General features: G+C 43.8%; 1 protein-coding gene across 1 annotated transcript; it reads left to right on the forward strand.

The window, feature by feature from the left end:
- Nucleotides 1-3,776: 3,776 nt before the first annotated feature.
- On the forward strand, nucleotides 3,777-24,219 carry LOC137592127 (sialate:O-sulfotransferase 2-like). The gene is made up of 7 exons (XM_068310046.1): nucleotides 3,777-4,067; nucleotides 5,035-5,125; nucleotides 9,759-9,880; nucleotides 9,964-10,138; nucleotides 15,928-16,092; nucleotides 16,171-16,371; nucleotides 23,867-24,219. The coding sequence occupies exons 1-7, from the start codon at nucleotides 3,777-3,779 to the stop codon at nucleotides 24,217-24,219; spliced, it is 1,398 nt and encodes a 465-aa protein (XP_068166147.1).
- Nucleotides 24,220-24,678: the final 459 nt, after the last annotated feature.

The raw sequence follows: 24,678 nt of genomic DNA on the forward strand, positions 1-24,678 counted from the left end.
GCCAAGTGATGTAATAGCCTTGGATGGCATCACTTTTGAGGCCAAAACCACTGAGGAACCTAGGTGTCATCTTTGATCAGGAGCTCTCGTTTAACACGCACATTAAGCAGGTTTCTAGAACGGCCTTTTTCCATCTCCCAAACATTGCTAAAATCAGGCATATTTCAAAACGGAATGATACAGAGAAATGAATCCACACTTTCATCACTTCCAGACTAGATTACTGTAACGCACTCTTTCAGGCTGCCCCAAAAAGTCGCTGAAGACTCTTCAACTAAGTCAGAATGCTGCCACCCATGTTCTGACCAGGACCAGTGCCAGACACCATATTTATCCTGTGTTGGCTTCTCTGCACTGGCTTCCTGTGAAAGCTAGGATAGATTTTAAAATACTCCTCCTCACTTACAAAGCCCTTCATGGCCAGGCACTGACCTATCTGAAGGAACTTTTAGTTACATATAATCCATCTAGAGCATTACGTTCTCAACATACTGGCCTACTGGTGGTTCCTAGAATTTACAAAAGTAGGATGGGGGCTAGAGCCTTTTGCTATCAAGCCCCTCTATTGTGGAACCACCTCCCTACCTCAGTTCGGGAGGCAGACACCCTCGCACTATTTAAGACTAGACTTAAAACAAAAAATCACAAATTTTACAATTAAGGCAACTTAGGATACTACTTTTTTTCTCTCTCTCTTATAATCCTACTCTGCTGGAGATTCAACATCCAGACTCACTGAGTTCCTCTCTCCTCCTCCTTCTCTCCAACCATCTCTGTTACTCCTCCTCCTCTCCGATTTCACTCTCCAAGTCTCCAATCACACCATACTAACTCAACTTCTTCCCTGGAGTCTCTGTGCTCTATGTCCTCACAGGTTTTTCTCAGGTTCACCCCTCATCCACCCATCCGCTATGGACCTGCTCTTCTCATCCCACCAGTATCACCGCTTACCTAATCATCGGCTGGGGTCCGGCTTCCTTTTTGCCTCCGCGCCACCATACTGATCCCCCCCTTATCCACCCATCTGCTGTAGACCATCTGCTGTGGACCATCTGCTGTGGACCTGCACCTCCCATCCACCAGTATCACCCCTCACCTAACCATTGACTGGGGTCCGGCTGCCTCGCTTCCTTCAAGTCATCATACTGTTCAACCCCTCATCTGCCCTTCCGCTATGGACCTTCCTCTGTCAACCTGCACCTCCAAGCCCACCAGTGTCAGCCCCATCTATCCATGTGCTGTGGACCATCTCATCCTAGCCCACCAGTAACACCCCTCATCTATCCATCAGCTGGGGCCCTGCTTCCTTCTTCCTCCATGCCGCCATACAGTCATCCACACAGCTGTAGTTGTGCCTTGACTTTGGCAATGGGAAACATAACCTTAACCACATTGACACTGACTCTATCTGGCCTATCTGCCACCCTCTGTCTGTCTCTCTTTCTCTTTCCCTGTTCTTGTATTCCTTTGATTTCTTTTCCACCCAAACGGTCAAGGAGGATGACCGCCCAAAAGAGTGTGGGTCCTGCCCAGAGTTTCTTCCTCATCGAGGGAGTTTTTCCCCGCCACTTTTGCTTATACTTGCTCTGGAGGGTTCAGTTGGGTTTCTCTGTCTGTTAAAGCACTTTGAAATGTCTGTTGCCATGATTAAGTGCTATATAAATAAAATTGGATTGATTGAAATGTTAGCAGAAGCGGAGTGTCCCCCTTAGCTCCCTCCCTACTCTTAAGCCTCCGTACATCTGTTACCTGTCCCCCTCTAATGTTGTCCAGTATGTCTTTTTCCGACATACCAGCAAACATTCCATAGACCACTCCCTTAACTCCTTGATTCCCTTTAGGAGTTAAGTTTATCTTCTCTACTTTGGCCACCACTTTCCCCATGCCGATAGCGTCCTCATACTGCTTCCTATTCACACAATTGATCTTCAACACTCTACTAAATAGAATCTTGGCCTCAAAACTCTTGCCTATCTGACTCCGTAGTGACGTGTCAATTTGTAAAGGGTTGATTGCCTTGAACCCCGCATCCCCCGGTTTTGCTCCCTTAACTCTGAGCAGCACTGTGAGTTCTTCAGGACCTTTAACTGTCCTCTGCTTCTCTGGTACTTCACCTTCCTCCCCTGGAGCCCCTCTCTTCCTGAGCACCTGCACACAGACACACACACACACACTTTACATTCAGAGATGCCAAACTAGCAAACGTTGATGTCAGCGGTTCTAAACACCTTCATATGAACACAGAGGACAGTAACACAACTGTCACACATCACACACTCACTATGTACTTGTGTTGTGACGAGTAGCGTCATGTGTGGGTTGGGATTGTCCTTTTACTCCATTTTTCTTTCTGCTCCTTATGTATGCAGAGTAGCCTGTGCCATCACTCGACGGTGATTGGGCGAAGCAGACCTGTTCCCTCTCCTGATTGGCTGCGCCAAGGCCTCATCAGGTATATAAGATTCAAGTTGTCAGTCATTCGTGGGCGGCAGGTTCAGCAGGCAGCCGATCTTCATCCTCTCCAGCTTCCAACCAGCCACATTTTGTCTCAAATGAACTGCTTAGTCTCGGTTGAGAAGTTGGGTTGGACTGCCGTTTATTTGGTCATGCTTTTCTCCTGTGTAATTTATTTAGGAAGGTTAGATCCTGTCATTTGTTTTTCTTTTAGGTCAATTATTATTCTTTTGCGGATAGGGTTGTTTTAGTTTGTTATTTTGGCATTATTCCACCCTGAAGTGAGCTCAACATATTATTTAATATTTAGTCCTTGTAAATCTAAACTTGGTTTTCAATATATACCACAACCATTCGTCTGGTGGCTCCTTGGGACTTGCTGACGATGGGGTCTGTTCATGTTATGCTCAGGCACTCCTAGACTGGGTGTAACATGTGTGATAGTGATGGCAGTTCGACACTGAAGCTTCGTTACACGTTTCAAACCCTAGAACTACAATTCAATAGAACCACTGCTTCGGAGCTTGCTTTGGGGCGGAAGATAGTCACATGACAATGACGTCCAAAGCAGCAACTGCTTCGTTTCCCGAGGGAACCACCCGACTGGTTCGCGGTCCAAGGATGTCATTCACTGACACGCCTCCTCACCTGTGACAGTTTTGAATGTTAGCGCCAAAAGTCCTTTATATACGCTCTGGAAAATGCACCGTTTGTGGGCTTTTGTCGGAGAGTTGTTGTTGTTATTGCGTTGCGTTGCTTTTTTGGATCATTTGATCATTATGGAGCCAGCCAGGAAGAGAGGTTGTTCTGAAATGTGGGAACACTTCATTCTGATCGCTGCAGATAAGGTAGGTGTACTGTCACATCTGTAATGAAGGAAGTTACATGTCTAACAGTAACTAGCTACAGCTATGGTCTATCATCCGTGTATATTGATTACTGATAATAAATTATGCTGTTAATGTGACAGCTTTATAGAGTCAAACTGTATTATTATTAACAAATAACTTTCTGTCCAGGTCCAGTGCTTGGTGTGTTCTGCTGAGCTGAAGTATCATGGGAATACTTCCTCCATGATTAGGCACTTCACTGCCAAACATGGAGCTGCTGGAAATCAGGGGACCGCAAATCAAGGTTGGCTATATTATTATATTATTAGACACACTAACACAATGTGGTCTGGCTGTGTTTCATGAGTCGTAGGCCAGCTTAACTTAAGTGTAGTTTCACATTAATCTTATGGTATTATTTTAATCATTTACTTTTTATTTCTGTTTGTCATAGTGGACCGGAAGCGAGAGCTGGATGAAGCTCTGGTAAATATGGTGGTGAAAGACTCGCTACTTTTTTCCATCGTGGATGACTGTGGCTTCAAGGAGTTTGTGGGATTGCTTGATCCCACATATGTTCTTCCATCCAGGCGAGCTCTCAAGAGCATGGTGCTTCAGAGATATGAGGAGGAGAAGACCAAGGCCAAAGCTGTCATGGCGAGGGTGGAGGCTGTGAGTCTCACTGCTGACATGTGGACGTCCATTAACATGGAGGCCTATCTTGCAGTGACCTGCCACTACATGGAGGACCCGATGAAGCTGGACACAGTGCTCCTGGGAGTGGTGCCGTTCCCTGAAGCACATACTGCAGCTAACATCAGTGCAGCCACAAGATCTCTGATGGAGGAATGGAGCCTTGAGGGAAAAGTGACCTCAACTGTGACTGACGCAGGAGCCAATATGCTTGCTTCTGTCAGAATGCTTAACTTGAGACATGCACTCTGTTTTGCACATTCTTTGAATCTGCTCGTTAAAAAGTCTCTGGATGCAACCCCTGGCCTCAACGAACTACGCACAAGGGCACGGAAGGTGGTGTCTTTCTTTAGAGCCAGCACAACAGCCAAAGAAAAGCTGAAAGAAGTTCAAGAGCAGATGGGCATTCCTGTCAAAAAACTCATTCAAGAGGTGGACACACGCTGGAACAGCACCTTCCTCATGCTGCAACGCTTATACGAAGAGAGACAGTCAGTGGGTGAAGCTCTGGCAACACTAAAAAATGATGTCATCCCACTGTCTTCTGATGAATATGACACGACAGCAACATGCCTCCAATTACTTTCCCCCTTTCACCAGGCAACGGTCGAACTCTCTGAGGAAAAGAGAGTGTCAGTGTCCAAAGTGATCCCAATGGTAAAAATGCTTATGTTGTATTTGTTTGACACTACGGGAAAAACAACCCATGAAACAGCGAAACAACTGGGACAAAACTTAGTGTGTATGATGCAAAATAAATTTGAGACCGCGGAAAGCCAAACGGTACTGACAATGTCGACGCTGCTGGATCCAAGATTTAAAACTATTGGATTCTACAATCAAGGACAGGCCCAGGCAGCAGTGAGGCAACTGACAGCACAGTGCTTCGAATGTATAAGGAACAAAACCACCCTCCCCACAGTCTCTGAGGAACAGCCCTCCACATCGGCTCAACCAGCATCTGCTGAAACTCTAACATCAACAAGTAATATTATGAATAGTATTTTTTTTCTAATAAGTTAAAATGCTGATGATTGTTGTCATGTTTGTCTCTCAGATAGGAACCTTTGGGAAACGCTGGATCGAGATGCTTCGGATGCAAGGAGGGCAAGGAATGCGACTGCAGACGCAACTGTGGAGGTGCAGCAGTACTTGACCGAACCACCACTGGCCAGGTCAGAAGACCTAGTGGATTACTGGAAGAACCACCAGAGTGTTTATCCTAATTTGTTTAAACTGGCGAAAAAAAAATTAATGCACACCTGCTTCATCTGTTCCATGTGAACGAGTCTTCTCCAAATGTGGAGAAATTGTCACCAAGAAAAGAAACAGACTTAACCCAAATACTGTTGAAAAAATTATGTATCTCAATAAAAATCTTTGACCACCCTCATCCCAAATTATCAGCCCTTCCATAGTTGCACTAGCACACCCAACCAATACCAGATTTTCCCTGCATTCTCTACTCAACAACACTCCACAGATTTGTCAATTATTATAAGTGCATAGAATATAATATTTAGTCTAGGGTATATCAACATTTAAAATGAAAGATACTTTAAGTGCAAGCAAAAAGGAGGTGATTGTGCATGTGTGTAGCTGAAAGCTTCTTGTCAAACGAACTTGCAGTGCAGGGTTTGAACTTTGCCAGGAGAGGTCACTATAACTGAAACTTCGATGAATGAACCCATTTTCAAACCAGTTGGCTCAAGTGATTCAGTGCTTCACAAAAGCTTCATTTGCCCATCACTAATGTGTGAACCAGTTTGTCCAGACGAAAAAATGTTTCACACAGCAAGTGCTCAAACCCTCATTAGCACTTAAATTAATCAGAAGCCGTGCCTCACCTGCTTCCCTTTATGCATGTCACTGCTCACTAGGTATGAAACCTGGGCTTGTGTGGAATCTGTAATACAGCAGGTGAATAAAGGAGGTGTGACTGCTGCTCTGCTCACAAAACTTCAGTGACCGCAAAGGTTGTTGGATATTGGCCACACTTGGCTACATGATGGTGCGTTTGCACACATTGGCATTCTTTGAAAATGAACATGCAATTAATGGGCGAAAGCACCAGTAGGGACTTGCAGTCTTGCAACCTCAAAAATGTTGGTTTTGAAGACCATCTCAGGCCATAAATGACCCGACCATCAAGTTGCTGGGGACCTTAAGTGGGCAGATAACCTGAATGAATTCTTCAACAGATTCGATCAGGTATCCACCCCTCCCCTTGCCCATCCCTCCACGCTGCAGCCCCCTCCCCCTGCCCCCCTCCAACACCTCCTCATCCCCCTCTCCCCTGAACATCTGGTCATCAGATGTTGTCAACAGGGCTGAAAGGCACAATGTATGCCCATCAATGTTGGCAGGAGGGGATTTGTGGGGCGTTCGTAGGGCGACCCTACTGTTCTAAATAATTATCGACCCATCTCAAATCTCCCGTTTTTATCTAAGATCGTGGAGAAAATAGTCGCTAATCAGTTATGTGATTTCCTTAAATCCAACAGTTTATTTGAGAATTTCCAGTCAGGATTTAGGGAACAACATAGTACGGAAACAGCACTTGTCAAGGTTAGCAACGACCTTCTAACCGCTTCAGACAGAAGACTTGTTTCTATACTGGTTCTCTTGGACCTTAGTGCGGCGTTTGACACAATTGACCACAATATTCTTCTGCCACGACTGGACAAAACAATTGGTATTAAGGGATCAGCATTGAAGTGGTTTAAGTCCTATTTAACTGACCGTTCCCAGTTTGTTAACGTTCATAACGACTCCTCCCAGTCAACTACAGTTAGCTATGGAGTTCCTCAAGGCTCGGTTTTTAGTCCAATACTGTTTATCTTATACATGCTTCCTCCGGGTAATTTGATAAGGAAACACTCCATCAACTTCCATTGTTATGCCGATGATACACAATTATATCTCTCGATTAAATGAAGTCGATCAGCTGTACAAATTACAGGCGTGTATCAAAGATCTATGCCCATCGATGTTGGCAGCAGGGGATTTGTGGGGCATTCGCTCCGCAAGACCCTGAGCGCATTGGGCATTATGGGAATAGCAAGGACTGAGCCATCAAGAATATCTCTGAGGCAGCTGAGTCACATTTATACTATTGTTATGTTTACAGTTATAAACCTCACACTAAATCAGTAATTCTTTGAATTTTATCCATAAATCAATCTGCTTTTATTTTTAAAGTACTTAAACACATCAACAGATACTTCGAAGTGCTTTTACAGGCAGAGAACCCCAACAGGACCCTCCAGAACAAGCTGAGCCGCAGTAATATGCTGATAAGCATATTATTATGCTTATTAGCATATTATTATAAGCATATCATTATGCTTATCAGCATATTACTCATGAGTTCTCCACTTAAAAAAATAACAAATAACATTTTAAGGTTTTACCATGTAACTTTAACATTAACAATAAACAGAGATCAACATGGTTCATGTGACGATACAGGTTTGCATTAGTTTAGTCCTTTTAATTATATTTAATTCTGGAAACAACCCAAGATATGACGTCTTTCATAAAAGACATTCATAATCAACTTTTCCAGCTGTTACGCAAGATTTTCTATCATTAGATATTGTACTGGACATGAAAAGATTCAAATGACCAACATAGAAGGATATCATTCCCAAAGTTGAAGTTCAGTAAAGTACTATCCTGTGAAGGAGGTGATTCATTGACTAAGACTTATTAAAATGGAAGAACAGGAAGCCTTTAAAGTAGGGATTAATGTCAAATCTGACTGACGGCTAAACAGAGTATAAGTAGTAAACAGGTTGATTAGATGATGAGCAGGAGCAGGCTGAGCAACACAGGTAATAGAAATGAGCAGATTTTATGGAGGAAGGATGAGAAAGATTCTGAAATGACAACATATATCAATTACAAGAAAGAAAAAGATTAGTGTTGGAGCCATGAACAGATTTAGAGGTATTTTGTAAGAGAATGATGGTTTTAATATTGTGTTTACTGTTGTTGTGATGTTGTTTAGAGTATGTGTTGTGGAGGGGGGTGTTAATATAGTTTAATAGGCGCACCCGCTCACCTGTGTGGCCGTAGAGCGAGAGAGACGGTGAGTGGGGTCGTATTTTTTGCAGTGTAGAGGGTGAACAGGAATAGAGCCAGAACCGTTCCCTTCGGTGCCCCCGTACTGCAGACAACCGTGGTTGACACACAGTCCCGAGTCGTCACAAACTGCAGGTGGTTGGTCAAGTAGTCCAGTATCCAGGCTGTGAGGTGGTGGTCCAACCCGGTGATCTCCAGTTTGTCCCAAAACAGTTCCGGTTGTATTGTATTTAAAGCGCTCAAGAAATAAAAAAACATGATCCTCACAGTGCTCCCCGGCTTCTCCAGGTGAGACAGTGAAACAGGAACAAGAAAGAATAAAGAAAGAACGAGATTGCAGGTAAAGCGGCCGAATTGGGCTTTCTCAGGCGGGTAGCTGGTGTCTCCCTCAGAGACAGGGTGAGAAACACTGCTATACATTAGGCTCAGAGTAGAGTCACCGCTCCTTTGTGTAGAAAGGAGTCGGGTGAGGTGGTTTGGGCATCTGGTGCAGATGCCACCAGGGAACCTCCCTGGGGAGGTGGAGACCTTGGGGAGGACCCAGGACCAGGTGGAGGGATTATATCTAAACACTGGTTTGGGAACGCTTGGGACCCCCAGTCAGAGCTGATTGGTGTGGCCGCGGACAGGGAAGTCTGGGGTTCCCTGTTGAAACCGCTGGCCCCACGACCCGACTACGGATGACAGGATGAAGATGAATGAATGATTAAAATATCTACCATTAAGCGGCACTCGTGATTCACGCAATTTCTTTTAATTCAGATTAATTCACGGTAAAATTTACTCATTATTTAATCCTTGAGGAGAAGAAGAAAACATTTCAATGAAATCTCAACCACTTCTTTAAGACCATCCAAAAACAATTGCCAGAGTTAGCTGTTGATGTTCACAATCCACTATATGGTGCAAAAGCATGTAGCATATAGCTCACCTTTAGCGCAAAGGAGGAAGATAGGGAAGTTATTGCCGGTGAGAGACAGAGTTGTCATCAGGAAGATTCTCACCACTACCACTGTCATCACTAGTCTTTGTTTTATCATCCATGATAAAAAGTATACAAGTACAGAGCCTGATGCTCTGAGACAAAGGCAACAACAAACAACAAGAGGTGGAGACGAGTTTTGGAGCTGTGCAAATGCAGCGGTGCTGCTCAGCCGGGGATGTGGCAAAAAGCGGAACAAAAGTAAAATACAGTGCCTACTTTCATGAGACAAAAAGCGCCTTAAACAGTCTATCAGAGTGTGGGGAAAGGTGACACAGATAGAAGATGGTTTAATATCAGTATGGGGAGGGTTCATAAATGTTTAAATTACCGTAAATAACAAGATAAACAGTTCGCCACTATATGGCGGAATTCGTGATTTGCGTGTGGTTCCTATAACACATATAGGTCCATGCTTGTCCGTATATCCGAATGTTTCGAAGTTGAATATTTGTCTGTTTAGGACTACCTCTGTCTCTCTCTGTTGTATACGCACACACACACACACACACACACACACACAAACACTCACACATGTACAGTATATTTTTGGTTTGAAGAGGCTTCAGGACAATCAAGGGCATTGAACAGACTCTCACCTGTGTCTGCTGACTGTCTCCTCTCTGTCTCATCATTGGGGTCTCAACTTTTTTCAACTTCTTCAGTGACCATAAAACTGGACTTGTGTGATGTTTTGCTCCTCTACCTTCCAGATGAAAAGCCCATTTTCAAAGGATGTTTCCACAGGCCAGACAACATCACTCTTGCATTTCCTATCAGTACAGTCATCCAAAACATGTCTGTGGACAAATGTGTGGTCATGTGCACAGAGAAGGTTGGAAAAATGTCCACTGACAAATACATTGGGACATTGGAACACATGCGTGTATTCCATTACCAATGGCTTCTCTATTTCAGGATCAATCATTGGCTGTTCTGGCTGGGGATCATTGTCACTGTGGTTTTCCAACTCATCTCTTCTCCCTTCATGAGCTGCAGAATGAAGACATGTGTCTCCCCCACTGCCCGGGGGGAGAGTTTGAGAGGTGTGGGAACAATGAGTACTTTGTTGTGTATCGGATACAGATTCAAGGTAAGGCTTGATCAAAGTAACGCTTGACTGTCCTCTGTGTTTGATATTTTGATGTTTCTCATTAGACAAGAGCCACGTGTGTGTGTGTGTGTGTGTGTGTGCGTGTGTGTGTGTCTGTGTGTGTGTGTGTGTGTGTGTGTGTGTGTGTTTTAAACAATGTCATTGGCTTGAGGGCTTATTTACTTATTGACTACACATGTACATTTATTACATTTACTGACAAAATGTTGTTGGCAGCTCAGATCAGAAAAATTAGAACCTAGTACATGAAACAGGAGTTCTACACTGATTGTTAAAATAAACAAAAACAAAAAAACTTTCACTGACTAAACATGTGAACACATCTGAAAGTGATCCAAATGAAAAACAACACCTCATAATGTGACTGTATCACTGACTGTTCTTGTGTTTATGATGGAGTTAAACGTCTTCACCACAAACTCCATTGTGATAGTATATTATAGTACAATTGCCGTATTGGCCCGAATAATGTAGCCGCAAGAGGACACAAGCCAGTGTCTTATTGTGCCGGTCCCAAGCCCGGATAAATACAGAGGGTTGCGTCAGGAAGGGCATCCCACGTACAACTTTTGCCAAATCAAACATGCAAATCAAACCTATGACTTCCATGCCGGATCAGTCAAGGCCCGGGTTAACAACGACCGCCATTGGTGCTGTTGACCTACAGGATGCCGGTGGAAATTGGACTACTGTTGGTCGAAGAAAGAGAGGAGGAAAGTGTGTTTGTAGGAAGAGAGAGAAGAGGAACCCCAAGAGTTTAGGACTGAGAGTAGGGACATTGAATGTTGGAACTATGACAGGAAAAGGTAGAGAGTTGGTTGACATGATGCAGAGAAGGAAGGTAGACATACTGTGTGTACAGGAGACCAGGTGGAAAGGTAGCAAGGCTACAAGTTTAGGAGCAGGGTTCAAGTTGTTCTATCATGGTATAGATGGGAAGAGAAATGGAGTAGGAGTTATCTTGAAGGAGGAGTTTGTTAGGAATGTCCTGGAGGTAAAAAGAGTGTCGGATAGAGTGATGAGTCTGAAGCTAGAAATAGAAGGTGTGATGTTCAATGTTGTTAGCGGGTATGCTCCACAGGTAGGATGTGAGCTGGAAGAGAAGGAGAAATTCTGGTCGGATTTTGACGAAGTGATGCAAAGCATGCCTAGACGTGAGAGAGTTGTCATTGGTGCAGACTTCAATGGACATGTTGGTGCAGGAAACAGGTGATGAGGAGGTGAGGGGCAGGTTTGGAATCCAGGAGAGGAACGCAGAAGGACAGATGGTAGTTGACTTTGCAAAAAGGATGGAAATGGCTGTAGTGAATACTTTCTTCCAGAAGAGGCAGGAACATAGAGTGACCTATAAGAGTGGCGGTAGGAGCACACAGGTAGACTACATCTTGTGTAGACGGTGTAATCTGAAGGAGATCAGTGACTGTAAAGTAGTGGTAGGCGAGAGTGCAGCCAAACAGCATAGGATGGTGGTGTGCAGGATGACTCTGGTGGTGAGGAAGATCAAGAGGGCAAAGGCAGAGCAGAAGACGAAATGGTGGAAGCTGAAAAAGGAAGAGTGTTGCATGACTTTTAGGAAGGAGTTAAGACAGGCTCTGGGTGGTCAAGAGGTGCTTCCAGATGACTGGAAAACTACAGCTAATGTGATCAGGGAGACAGGTAGGAGAGTACTTGGCGTGTCATCTGGAAGGAAAGTAGATAAGGAGACTTGGTGGTGGAATGAGGAGGAACAGGAGTGTATAGAGAGAAAGAGGTTAGCTAAGAGGAAGCGGGACACTGAGAGGACTGAGGAGAGTAGACAGGAGTACAGGGAGATGCAGCGTAAGGTGAAGGTAGAGGTAGCAAAGGCCAAACTGTTTGCAGATGACATTTATGCTAGGTTGGACAGTAAGGAGGGAGAGACTGATCTATACAGGTTGGCAAGACAGAGAGATAGAGATGGGAAGGACATGCAGCAGGTTAGGGTGATTAAGGATAGGGATGGAAGTCTATTGGCAGGTGCCAGTAGTGTGATGGGAAGATGGAAAGAGTACTTTGAAGAGTTGATGAACGTGGAAAATGAGAGAGAACAAAGACTATGCAGTATTTGCTTTGAGGATGTTGATAGAGAAGTACAGATAATCTCCATGGACTATGATGTTTGCAGATGACATTGTGATCTGCAGTGAGAGCAGGGAACAGGCGGAGGAGAAGCTGGAGAGGTGAAGGTATGTCCTGGAAAGGAGAGAAGGTTAGTCGCAGTAAGACAGAGTACGTGTGTGTCAATGAGAGGGACCCAAGTGGAAGAGTGAGGTTACAGGGAGAAGAGATCAAGAAGGTGGAGGATTTTAAGTACTTAGTCTCAATAGTCCAGAGTAATGGAGAGTGTGGAAAAGAGGTGAAGAAGCGTGTCCAGGCAGGATGGAACGGGTGGAGGAAAGTGTCAGGTGTGATGTGTGATAGAAGAGTTTCAGCTAAAATGAAAGGAAAGGTGTACAAAACTGTGGTGAGACCAGCGATGTTGTTTGGCCTAGAGACAGTGTCACTGAAGAAAAGACGGGAGACAGAGCTAGAGGTAGCAGAGATGAAGATGCTGAGGTTCTCTCTGGGAGTGACTAGGAAGGATAGGATCAGGAATGAGTACATCAGAGGGACAGCACATGTTAAAGGTTTTGGAGATAAAGTCAGAGAGGCCAGACTGAGATGGTTTGGACATGTCCAGAGGAGAGACAGTGAATATATTGGTAGAAGGATGCTGAGTTTTGCACTGCCAGGCAGGAGGCCTAGAAGAAGACCAAAGAGGAGGTTTATGGATGTAATGAGGGAAGACATGAAGGTAGTTGGTGTGAGAGAAGAGGATTCAAAGGACAGGGCTAGATGGAGGAAATTGATTCGCTGTGGCGACCCCTGAAGGGAAAAGCCGAAAGGAAAAGAAGAAGACTGTATAGGCCCGATTATGAGACGACCCTGATTATAAGACAACCCCGTCTTTTTCAAGACTCAAGTTTGAAAAAAGACTTTTTGAACACCAAATTAAATTTTTATACAGAAAATAATTACAGTACGCGGAAAGCTTTTCTCTGACTGTGAGCATTTTTTAGGCGATCTTTTTGAGCTCTCCACCTTGGTACATTACACTCTGTGACACCATATTTCACAGCCGATTTGCAATTGTTTGAAGACTCTGCGTCATTTATCACCATCATCTTGAAGTTTGCATCATAACTTCTCTTCAGCTGCGTGTTAACCTGGGCGATCTTCGACTCACTTTTCTCGAGATTGTCTCTACTTTTCTCCAGTTTCTGTTATCTCTTCTCTTATTTTCTTCTCTTTTCTTTCTTACCGCTATTTTTTATTTTTCTTCTTCGTGACAGGGGTTCGCTTTGGCCTGGGGAGATAAGTTCAGCATTCGCTTTAAAGATATCTGGCGCCATATAGCGTTGTGAATGGGTATAATGTCTAGACCCCGAATGTAAGACGACCCCTACTTTTTGAGTATTATTTCAATGCAAGAAGCACTGTCTTATATCCGGCCCAATATGGCACTATAATACACTATAGATAGATAGATAGATAGATAGATACTTTATTAATCCCGGAGGAAATTGCATATATCCACTGCTCAGGCATTACTTAACAAATAATACTGGATAAACACCAGGAGAAAAGGAAACACTGACATCACAGGACATACCACAAGACATACATTACACTAACAGACAGGCACATGCAGCACTAACAGGACTTATATACTAAACTATAACTAAAAATATAAACAGTATAAAATATAAAAATATTACAGTATAAAGATATAAACAGTATAAAATAAACTCTAAACAGTATAAAATTGAATTAAAATATAAAAACAGTATAAAAAATAAATAAATAAATTTTATATATATATATATATACAACAGTATAAAATTAAATTTAAATTAAATTAAATTAAATCCATTTTCAACCCCGTGCTGACCTCGCCACCTCCCCCCCGCTCCTCCTGAGAGAGTCATTGTACCCCCTGATGGCACGGGGCACGAAGGAGGACCTCAGCCTCTCTGTGGAGGCGCTGTGTGACAGCAGTCTGCCGCAGAAGGTGCTTCTCTGCTGGGAGAAGGTGGTGTGTAGGGGGTGCCTGGTGTTGTTCATGATGGCCTTAATTTTAGACATGGTCCTGCTCTCCAGAAGCATATCCACAGAGTCCAGGCTCAGCCCGACCACTGAGCCCGCTCTGCGGATGAGTCTGTTCAGACGGTCCATATCTCTTTTCCTGGCCCCCCCACCCCAACACACAATGGCGTATGACAGCACACTGGAGACTACGGACTGATAGAACATGAAAAGGAGCTTAGGACAGATGTTGAAAGAGGCCAGCCTCCTTAGGAAGTACATCCTGCTCTGCCCCTTCTTGTATACACAGTTGGAGTTGAGTGACCAGTCCAGTCTGCTGTCTAGCTGCAGTCCCAGGTACTTATAGTTTTCTACCACTTCCACCTCACTGCCATTGATGATCACCGGCTGTGGAGAGGGAGGAGCCCGCCGGAAATCCAGAACCATCTCCTTTGTCTTGGAGACGTTGAGCTGGAGCTGGTTCTGTTGGCACCACTCCACGAAGTCAGCCACCAATGCCCTGTACCCCCCCTCATCACCCTCCCGGATACATGCCACTATCGCGGTGTCATCGGAGTACTTCTGTATGTGGCATGTATCCGAGTTGTGCTTGAAGTCTGATGTGTAGAGGGTGAAGAGAATGGGGGATAGAACGGTCCCCTGTGGCGCCCCCGTGCTGCTGGTCACCATAGAAGACAAGCAGTCCCCCATACGGACGTACTGGGGTCTGTCCGTTAGGTAGTCCGTAATCCAGCTCACGAGGTAGGGGTCCACAGCCATGGAGGTCAGTTTATCCTGCAGGAGCTGGGGCTGGATGGTGTTGAAGGCACTCGAAAAGTCGAAGAAGAGCACTCTGACGGCACAGCCCCCGGCTTCCAGGTAGGAGAGTGTGCGGTGGAGGAGGTACATGACAGCATCGTCAACCCCAACCTTGGTCTGATAGGCAAACTGGAGAGGGTCCATAGCACCCTGCACCTGTGTACGCATGAGCTCCAGGACCAGTCGCTCTAGGGTCTTCATTACGTGGGAGGTAAGAGCGACCGGTCGGTGGTCGTTGAGCTCAGTAGGGCGTCCTTTCTTGGGTACAGGGACAATGCAGGAGGTCTTCCACAGTGACGGGACCCTCCCCAGCCGCAGACTGAGGTTGAACAATTGTTGCAGGGGGTCCCCTAGTTCCGAAGCATAGTATCTATAGCATCACTATAGCATAATATATAGAATAATATAGAATTGTATAATTATTCCAGAATAGGTTTTGGTCTGTCATCCTTCCTCTGGCAGCAGAGATGTCAGCAACATACTTCCTTCACCGTCGGGGGTAGCGGGGTGCTGGAGCCTATCCCAGCTGACTGGGGCGGGAAGCAGGGGACACTCTGGGCTTGATGTAGTGAACACAGCGGAGCCACATATAGACAAAGACAATCACCCAGGCACACACTCACACCTACAGGCAATTTGGGACCGGCTGATTAACCTGAAGAGCATGTTTTTGGAGGTGGGAGGAAGCCAGACAACCCGAAGAGAACCCACGCAGACATAGAGAGAACATCCCGCACAGAGCAGAACGCGAACTCGGAACCGCCTTGCTGTGCTGCGACAGTGCTACCCATCCACCGTGCCGCTATGGTGTTAATTATAATGGATAATATCAATAAATTCATAGTAAAATCTGTATTTTTTGTCAGATAACCGCTGCCTGGAACGAGGTTTCCTGCCTCCTCAGGAAAACAAACTTGTGGCCCTCACCAGTTTTCCTGGATCTGGCAACACCTGGGTACGGCATCTCATAGAGCTCACCACTGGCTTCTACACTGGCAGTGTATACTTTGACAAAACTCTTTACAGTCAGGGTAAGCACCAACATTCGTTTGACTTGATTCATGCATGTATTTGTGTGTGATTAATTATGTGAGATCATTCTTCCATAGGATTTAAAGGAGAGGGGGAAGACGGGAGGAAGGGGACAACGATCTGCATTAAGACACACAGCAAAAAGAAGGAGAGTATTGATGAATTTGATTCCAGCATCCTATTGATCCGAAATCCCTACAAAGCCATCATATCAGAATTTAACAGAAAACATGGTGGCCACACTGGATTTGCTTCCAAGGATGACTGGAAAGGGACAGGTGAGGCGGTGTCAGAATCTTTTTTTTTTAGTATGTATTTCTTTTTCCAACTCAAGAACTTTTGATCCACCAAAGTAAGATTTCAATCTCAGGTATAACAACTTCTGATATGGTAATAATTATAGAGGTGGGATTTTACTTTGAAAGGAACAAATTGAAAACCTGAAGAGCAGGTTTTGTGGCCTTGACACTGGCTTGTGTCCAAAAGAGGACACAAGCCAGTGTCTTATTGTGCCGGTCCCAAGCCCGGATAAATACAGAGGATTGTGTCAGGAAGGGCATCCAGCGTAAAACTTTTGCCAAATCAAACATGCAAATCAAACCTATGACTTCCATGCCGGATCGGTCAAGGCCCGGGTTAACAACGACCGCCAGTGGTGCTGTTGACCTACAGGATGCCGGTGGAAATTGGACTACTGTTGGTCGAAGAAAGAGAGGAGGAAAGTGTGTTCGTAGGAAGAGAGAGAAGAGGAACCCAAAGAGTATAGGACTGAGAGTAGGGACATTGAATGTTGGAACTATGACAGGAAAAGGTAGAGAGTTGGTTGACATGATGCAGAGGAGGAAGGTAGACATACTGTGTGGCCAGGAGACCAGGTGGAAAGGTAGCAAGGCTATAAGTTTAGGAGCAGGGTTAAAGTTGCTCTATCATGGTGTAGATATGAAGAGAAATGGAGTAGGAGTTATCTTGAAGGAGGAGTCTGTTAGAATTGTCCTGGAGGTAAAAAGAGTGTCAGATAGAGTGATGAGTCTGAAACTAGAAATAGAGGGCGTGATGTTCAATGTTGTTAGTGGGTATGCTGTTGGTATGAGCTGGAGGAGAAGGAGAAATTCTGGTTGGACTTTGAGGAAGTGATGCAGAGCATACCTAGAAGTGAGACAGTTGTCATTGGAGCAGACTTCAATGGACATGTTGGTGCAAGAAACAGAGGTGATGAGGAGGTGATGGGCAAGTTTGGTATCCAGGAGAGGAACGCAGAAGGACAGATGATAGTTGACTTTGCAAAAAGGATGGAAATGGCTGTAGTGAATACTTTCTTCCAAAAGAGGCAGGAACATATGGTGACCTATAAGCAGGGCTCGAAATTAACTTTTTTTCTTGGTAGCACTGGTGCTCCCAAATGTAGAAGTTAGTAGCACCAGCAAAGACTTTAGGAGCACCTACCCAAAAGCAAGCCAGTGACAGAGTGATAGAGACGCTCCGTCCATCTCCATTCCTCCTCTCTCCCTCGCCCAGGACAGCAGCCACAGCTGCTCTCTCATTGGTTCCTGGCAGGACCGCAGGAGCGCGGTCTCACAAAAAAAGGCACACCAGATTTTTTTCCCTAGTCGCACCGGTGCTCCCAAATATAATTAAGTCGCACTGATAAGATTTTGGGCGCATATGCGACCAAAATGGGTGCAATTTCAAGCCCTGCGTATGAGTGGAGGTAGGGGCACACAGGTAGACTACATCTTGTGTAGACGGTGTAATCTGAAGGAGATCAGTGACTGCAAAGTAGTGGTAGGTGAGAGTGTAGCCAAACAGCATAGGATGGTGGTGTGTAGGATGACTGGTGGTGAGGAAGACGAAGAGGACAAAGACAGTGCAGAAGATGAAATGGTGGAAGCTGAAAAAGGAAGAGAGTTGCATGACTTTTAGGAAGGAGTTAAGACAGGCTCTGGGTGGTCAGGAGGTGCTTCTAGATGACTGGACAACTACAGCTAACGTGATCAGGGAGACAGGTAGGAGAGTACTTGGTGTGTCATCTGGAAGGAAAGTAGATAAGGAGACCTGGTGGTGGAATGAGGAGGTACAGGAGTGTATAGAGAGAAAGAGGTTAGCTAAGAGGAAGTGGGACACTGAGAGGACTGAGGAGAGTAGACAGGAGTACAGGGAGATGCAGCATGAGGTGAAAGTAAAAACAAATCCACATTAGAGCTCCTGCTTCAATAAGCACTCGCCCTGCTCTAGTGTTCTTAAACAGGAATCTGAGTCCTTCTTTCTTTTGTCTGATGGTGCTTACTAAAGAATACATTTAACTTTTTATTCATGAAAACAAATAATCAACTCATGAAACTGTTCTCAAGCTCATAATCAAAGTGATCACATTGATAAAAAAAAAAGCATCTTCACAAAATCCAAAATAGATTCACGCAAAAAGGAATTCATATTCAAAAAGAATTAATAGTAGGAAAATAATACCAAAGTAAAGAAGATATGATTGTAATCATACAATGTGGTTTGTTTACTTCTGCTTTAGTGAAGTATGAATCAATCGAAAATTGTTTTGCTGAACGCTCTGGTAAAAAAAAAAAAAATCTTATGAAAAAATGAAAACAGAAAAAGTGAACTGTTGGACATTAAACAAGAATACTTGAAGATTATTACATGCAGTCCTGTATCTCAGTCAGGATCCTCACACTGATTATTCCCTTCGGATTAATTAGAATGTGCCTTTGAAATAAAAGATGTTTGACGAGCTAACTAAAAGAAATATACATAAATTAATTCAAGCAATGGCTGAACACAAGATTCTCACTCAGCACAGAACATAAGACATCCTTGCCACACCAGAAGTTTGTAAAAGTATTTAAATCCTTCATAGCTCTGAAGTAGTTAATCTTGATTCCAATCCTTGTTCGAGACATTCTTTTTAAAATAGCTTCTGCACTGCAGGCTCAAAAGAACTTCAATCTTTTTTCTCCAAATACTACAACCATTCGTCTGGTGGCTCGTTGAGACTTGCTGACGAGGGGGCCTGTTCATTTATGCTCAGGCACTCCTAGACTGGGCGTAACATGTGTGAACCAGTTTGTCCAGAAGAAAAAATGTTTCATACACAGGTGCTCAAATACTTATTAAGTTATTCGGAGGCCGTGCCTCACCTGCCTCCCATGACTGCATGTCACTGCTCACTAGGTATGAAACCTGGGCTTGTATAGAATCTATAATACAGCAGGTGAATAAAGCAGGTGTGACTGCTGCTCTGCTCACAATAGGTTGTTGAATATTGGCCAGACTTAGCTACATGATGGTGCGTTTGCACACATTGGCATTCTTTGAAAATGAACATTCAATTAATGGGCGAAAGCGCCGGTAGATGCTTGCAGTCTTGCAACCTCAAAAATGTTGGTTTTGAGGACCATCTCAGGCCATAAATGACCCGACCATCAAGTCGCTGGGGACCTTAAGTGGGCAGATAACCTGAATGAATTCTTAAACAGATTCGATCCACCCCTCCTCCTGCTCATCCCTCCACGCTGCAGGGCCACTCCTGCAGACCTCCTACGAGACCGTGGTGGCCTCAGCTATTTTTCATGGGGTGGTGTGCTGGGGGAGCAGCATCACTGCCGCCGACAGGAGAAGACTGGACCGGCTGATCAGCAAGACAGGCTCTGTCCTAGGTTGCCCCCTGGACTCAGTGGAGGTGGTGGGAGAAAGGAGGATGACAGCCAAACTGTCATCAGTGATGAAGAACAGCTTCCACCCCCTGCTGGGCACATTATGATCACTGGAGAGCTCCTTCAGCGATTGGTTGCTTCACCCAAAATACTTGAACGCTATCGCAGGTATTTCCTGCCGACAGCCATCAAACTATACAATCAGCACTCCTCCCAGTCGACCACATACAGACAATCACGCACATAATCTGGATGACCGGAGTAGTTTAATTGTAAATTGTTCATTTTTAAAATATGTACACTATATTTTAATAAGGATACCAATTGTTAGGCTGTCTTGACTGTTACTAGTGTCAATGAAAATACCCTCCTAAAATGGAGTGTAACAGCGATCCTTTGAGGCACAATTCAGCTTCCCAGCTGAAAAGGAATAGGAGTTGCTGCACAAACACACCAGCTAAGATATATTTGTACATGAAAAAAAGGCAAGACAGAGAGAACAAGAGCAGATGGAACATAATGCATTTATAATCTCTCCAGTGGATCATAATATGTGGAGGAATCTGGGAATGTGAATAAACAGATTTAGATGTTTCATAATAGAATGATAATAGAAGTACAGTACAGTAGATGGCACTGTCGCCTCAAAGCCAGAATTTCAAATCCTGACTCAGAACCTTTCTGTGTGGACTTTGCATGTTCCCCTTCTGTCTGTGATGTGCATGTGTCGTCCCATTGTGCAAAAAGTTGATGAACTGGTGACTTATAAGAATAAATTGAGGATAGTTCCAAGAATGAAGACATCAGGGATCAATCGCTAGATGTCCAAACACTCATCCTCCTTGTACATCGGGTGGTAATTATATGGAATAATCACAGCCCAGGTGGGTTCACTGGGGACTCGTCTTCAGTTTCCGATGACGACGACATTATTTTTGGCGATATTCAGATAAATTATTATGAAAATGCCAGCTCTCACCTTGTCGCTAACTTTTTCTGCAATGATATGGCGTCACCCCGTTGTCTACGGTTGCGTCACTTCCGCTGTCATGGCGCGCTCCATAATTTAGGATAAATTTCACTTTTCTAAGTCTCCATTGAAAAACAAAAAAAATAAAAATGCCACCAAGCCTTTTTTTTTTAACTTATGTACTTCAAATACAGACCCGTTTCATTTTAACTTTACTGTCCCTTTAACCCATTTTGTTTGGAAAGTTCGTTTATATCTGATCTAAAAATATCTTGTTGGTACTGAGACAGAGTTAACTGGTTAAAACCTCGTCTGTAAAGTAAATACTTGTGCATATTGTGTTTTAATGATCAGATTTTTATTATAGGTAGTGCCTTAATAATAACAATAATGGCATTATATCAGCTACATAAACATGCAGAATTAACTGAATGACTGAATCAACATTCACAGAGCATAGTAACGTAAAGCTGAGCATTAAATTTCTCAATTCCTCTCTTCTTTCAGTTTGCAAGATATGTTTTTAATATGTTATTTACTGTAATCACTTACAATAAAATGGCCTATAATAATTTTTCAAAGTGCTAAAAGTGACATTTCAGAATGTGAGATGCTGACCATGACCTTGAGGAAGGTAGGCCAAGGTCAAATTTCAACTTTTGTGCTCTCAGGTACCGTTGATCAAAGCTAGTGCTTTGATCAATGAAAGTAGGTCAGAGCTCTAGCTGTGATGACCTATAGAAGTAGGTATGCTAGGTTGGACAGTAAGGAGGGAGAGACTGATCTATACCGGTTGGCAAGACAGAGAGACAGAGATGGGAAGGACGTGCAGCAGGTTGGGGTGATTAAGGATATGGATGGAAGTCTATTGACAGGTGCCAGTAGTGTGATGTGAAGATGGAAAGAGTACTTTGAAGAGTTGATGAACGTGGAAAATGAGAGAGAACAAAGACTAGAAGAGGTGATTGTTGTGGACCAGGATGTAGCAAAGATTAGTCAGGATGAAGTGAGGAGGGCATTGAAGAGGATGAAGAGCGGAAAGGCAGTCGGTCCAGATGATATACCTGTAGAGGTATGGAAGTGTCTAGGAGAGGTGGCAGTAGAGTTTCTGACTGGGTTGTTCAACAGGATCTTAGATAGTGAGAAGATGCCTGAGGAATGGAGGAGAAGTGTGCTGGTGCCCATTTTTAAGAACAAGGGAGATGTGCAGAGTTGTGGCAACTACAGAGGAATAAAGCTGATAAGCCATACAATGAAGTTATGGGAAAGAGTAGTGGAAGCTAGACTAAGGGCAGAAGTGAACATTTGTGAGCAGCAGTATGGTTTCATGCCAAAAAAGAGATGAAGACTGCTACAGATGAAGTATTTGCTTTGAGGATGTTGATAGAGAAGTACAGAGAAGGCCAGAGGGAGCTGCATTGTGTTTTTGTAGATCTGGAGAAAGCTTATGACAGGGTGCCCAGAGAGGAACTGTGGTATTGTATGAGGAAGTCTGGAGTGGCAGAGAAGTATGTTAGAGCGGTGCAGGACATGTATGAGGACTGTAAGACAGTGGTGAGGTGTGCTGTAGGTGTGACAGAGGAGTTCAAGGTAGAGGTGGGACTGCATCAGGGATCAGCTCTGAGCCCCTTCTTGTTCGCTATGGTGATGGACAGGCTGACAGACGAGGTTAGACAGGAATCTCCATGGACTATGATGTTTGCAGATGACATTGTGATCTGCAGTGAGAGCAGGGAACAGGTGGAGGAGAAGCTAGAGAGGTGGAGGTTTGTCCTGGAAAGGAGAGGAATGAAGGTTAGCCGCAGTAAGACAGAGTACATGTGTGTGAATGAGAGGGACCCAAGTGGAAGAGTGAGGTTACAGGGAGAAGAGATCAAGAAGGTGGAGGATTTTAAGTACTTAGGCTCAACAGTCCAGAGCAATGGAGAGTGTGGAAAAGAGGTGAAGAAGCATGTCCAGGCAGGATGGAACGGGTGGAGGAAAGTGTCAGGTGTGATGTGTGATAGAAGAGTTTCAGCTAAAATGAAAGGAAAGGTGTACAAAACTGTGGTGAGACCAGCAATGTTGTTTGGTCTAGAGACAGTGTCACTGAGGAAAAGACAGGAGACAGAGCTGGAGGTAGCAGAGATGAAGATGCTGAGGTTCTCTCTGGGAGTGACCAGGATGGATAGGATCAGGAATGAGTACATCAGAGGGACAGCACATGTTAGAGGTTTTGGAGATAAAGTCAGAGAGGCCAGACTGAGATGGTTTGGACATGTCCAGAGGAGAGATAGTGAATATATTAGTAGGATGCTGAGTTTTGAACTGCCAGGCAGGAGGCGTAGAGGAAGACCAAAGAGGAGGTTTATGGATGTAATGAGGGAAGACATGAAGGTAGTTGGTGTGAGAGAAGAGGATTCAAAGGACAGGGCTAGATGGAGGCAATTGATTCGCTGTGGCAACCCCTGAAGGGAAAAGCCGAAAGGAAAAGAAGAAGAAGAAGTAGGTCAGGGTAAAATTTTGAATTTAGGGTTGTCACGGGGATGTTGCAGTCTGACTGCATTGGTTCTAGTTTGGATTTGTTTTTATCTCCATCTCAAGGATATCATTAAATCCTTATATAGTTAAACGTCATATATGTATTAGAATGGTTTTGGTTTCACATCATGGATTATTTGACAGTAACAATGAGCAATAAAATAGTTTTTACAGGTAAAAACAGGGTCAATGGCAGGGTATTCCTGCGGTGTTTATCTCAGAGATTTTGTCAGACAATAAAGACCCACTCTGTAATGTAATGTGGAGCTTCAATAACTCCATACAGAGTTTTAAAAAGTTATCCTGAGTTAACTGGATGATTGTTTAACTGAATGACTTTTGCATTTCTTTTCATACTTTATCATTGCTTACATAACTTATAATTATGAACAGGCAATGTATGCATGTCTTTTGGTTGATCAAAATATGCTGTTGTTTTTTTTTCAAAATTTTGAGGGATATGTGTCTTTTACAAAGCTGCAATGGATTACAACAATTTTACTTATTTTAAATGGGGAAAATATGTTTCAGTCATGAGTTGTGTGATTTACGAGCTCAGTCACCAAATTAGACTCACATCTCTAGGTATTACTCTGTTCTGTCCTGTGTTTTGTCCTGCAGGATGGTCTGTGTATGTGAAGAATGGTGCTCATTCGTGGCATTCCCACATATTGAATTGGCTGAGTTATGGAAAAAACATCAAGGTGATCTACTATGAGGACCTTCAGAGGAATCTGCTCCCCCAACTGAGGAAAATAGTCCAGTTCCTGGGATTGAAGGTTTCTGAGGACTGCCTGCTTTGTGTCGAAGGCGAGATAGATGAAGAGTTTAAACGATCAAAGAAAGGAAACCTTGAATACAACCCTTATACTCCTGAAATGCATGCCAACATCAGTGAATACATTAGAATAGTAGATGCTGCCTTGAAGGAAAGACAGCAACCTGGACTTCCAGAGGAATATATGGCAAAATGATCCATGTGTTGGTTGAGTTTGGATTGTTCTGCTAACAGACTGTTAACGGTTAGAAATGACTGTAATTACATCACTCTTCAAAACGGTGATGTGATGTACCGTAATTTCTGGACAATAAGCCGCACCTGCTCTATTTAAAAAAAGAAGAAGAAAAAAAGATATACAGTGGTACCTCTACTTGCGAAATTCATTGGTTCTGGAAGAAATTTCGTAAGTAGAACATTTTGTAAGGAGAGACATGTTTTGCATGCAAATGCCCTAATCCATTCCAAGCCCCCCAAAATTCAGACATGTTTTATAAAGCATAAAAATGCATCAAAACATATAACAAATACATGTTACAATTAGATTATTACACAATAAATGAGAGTTGTGCATAACGTAAAAAACAGAATTCTTCTTTTCCTTTCGGCTTTTCCCTTCAGGGGTCGCCACAGCGAATCAATTTCCTCCATCTAG

This window comes from Antennarius striatus, chromosome 3 (assembly GCF_040054535.1).
Source record: "Antennarius striatus isolate MH-2024 chromosome 3, ASM4005453v1, whole genome shotgun sequence".
Lineage (NCBI taxonomy): Eukaryota > Metazoa > Chordata > Actinopteri > Lophiiformes > Antennariidae > Antennarius > Antennarius striatus.

Coding starts and splice junctions, on each gene's coding strand:
- LOC137592127 (XM_068310046.1), top strand. CDS start 3,777: ATGGTGGTGAAAGACTCGCTACTTTTTTCCATCGTGGATGACTGTGGC. Junction 4,068..5,034: donor ACACAGTGCTCCTGGGAGTG/GTGCCGTTCCCT, acceptor TTTGTCTCTCAG/ATAGGAACCTTTGGGAAACG. Junction 10,139..15,927: donor GTATCGGATACAGATTCAAG/GTAAGGCTTGAT, acceptor ATTTTTTGTCAG/ATAACCGCTGCCTGGAACGA.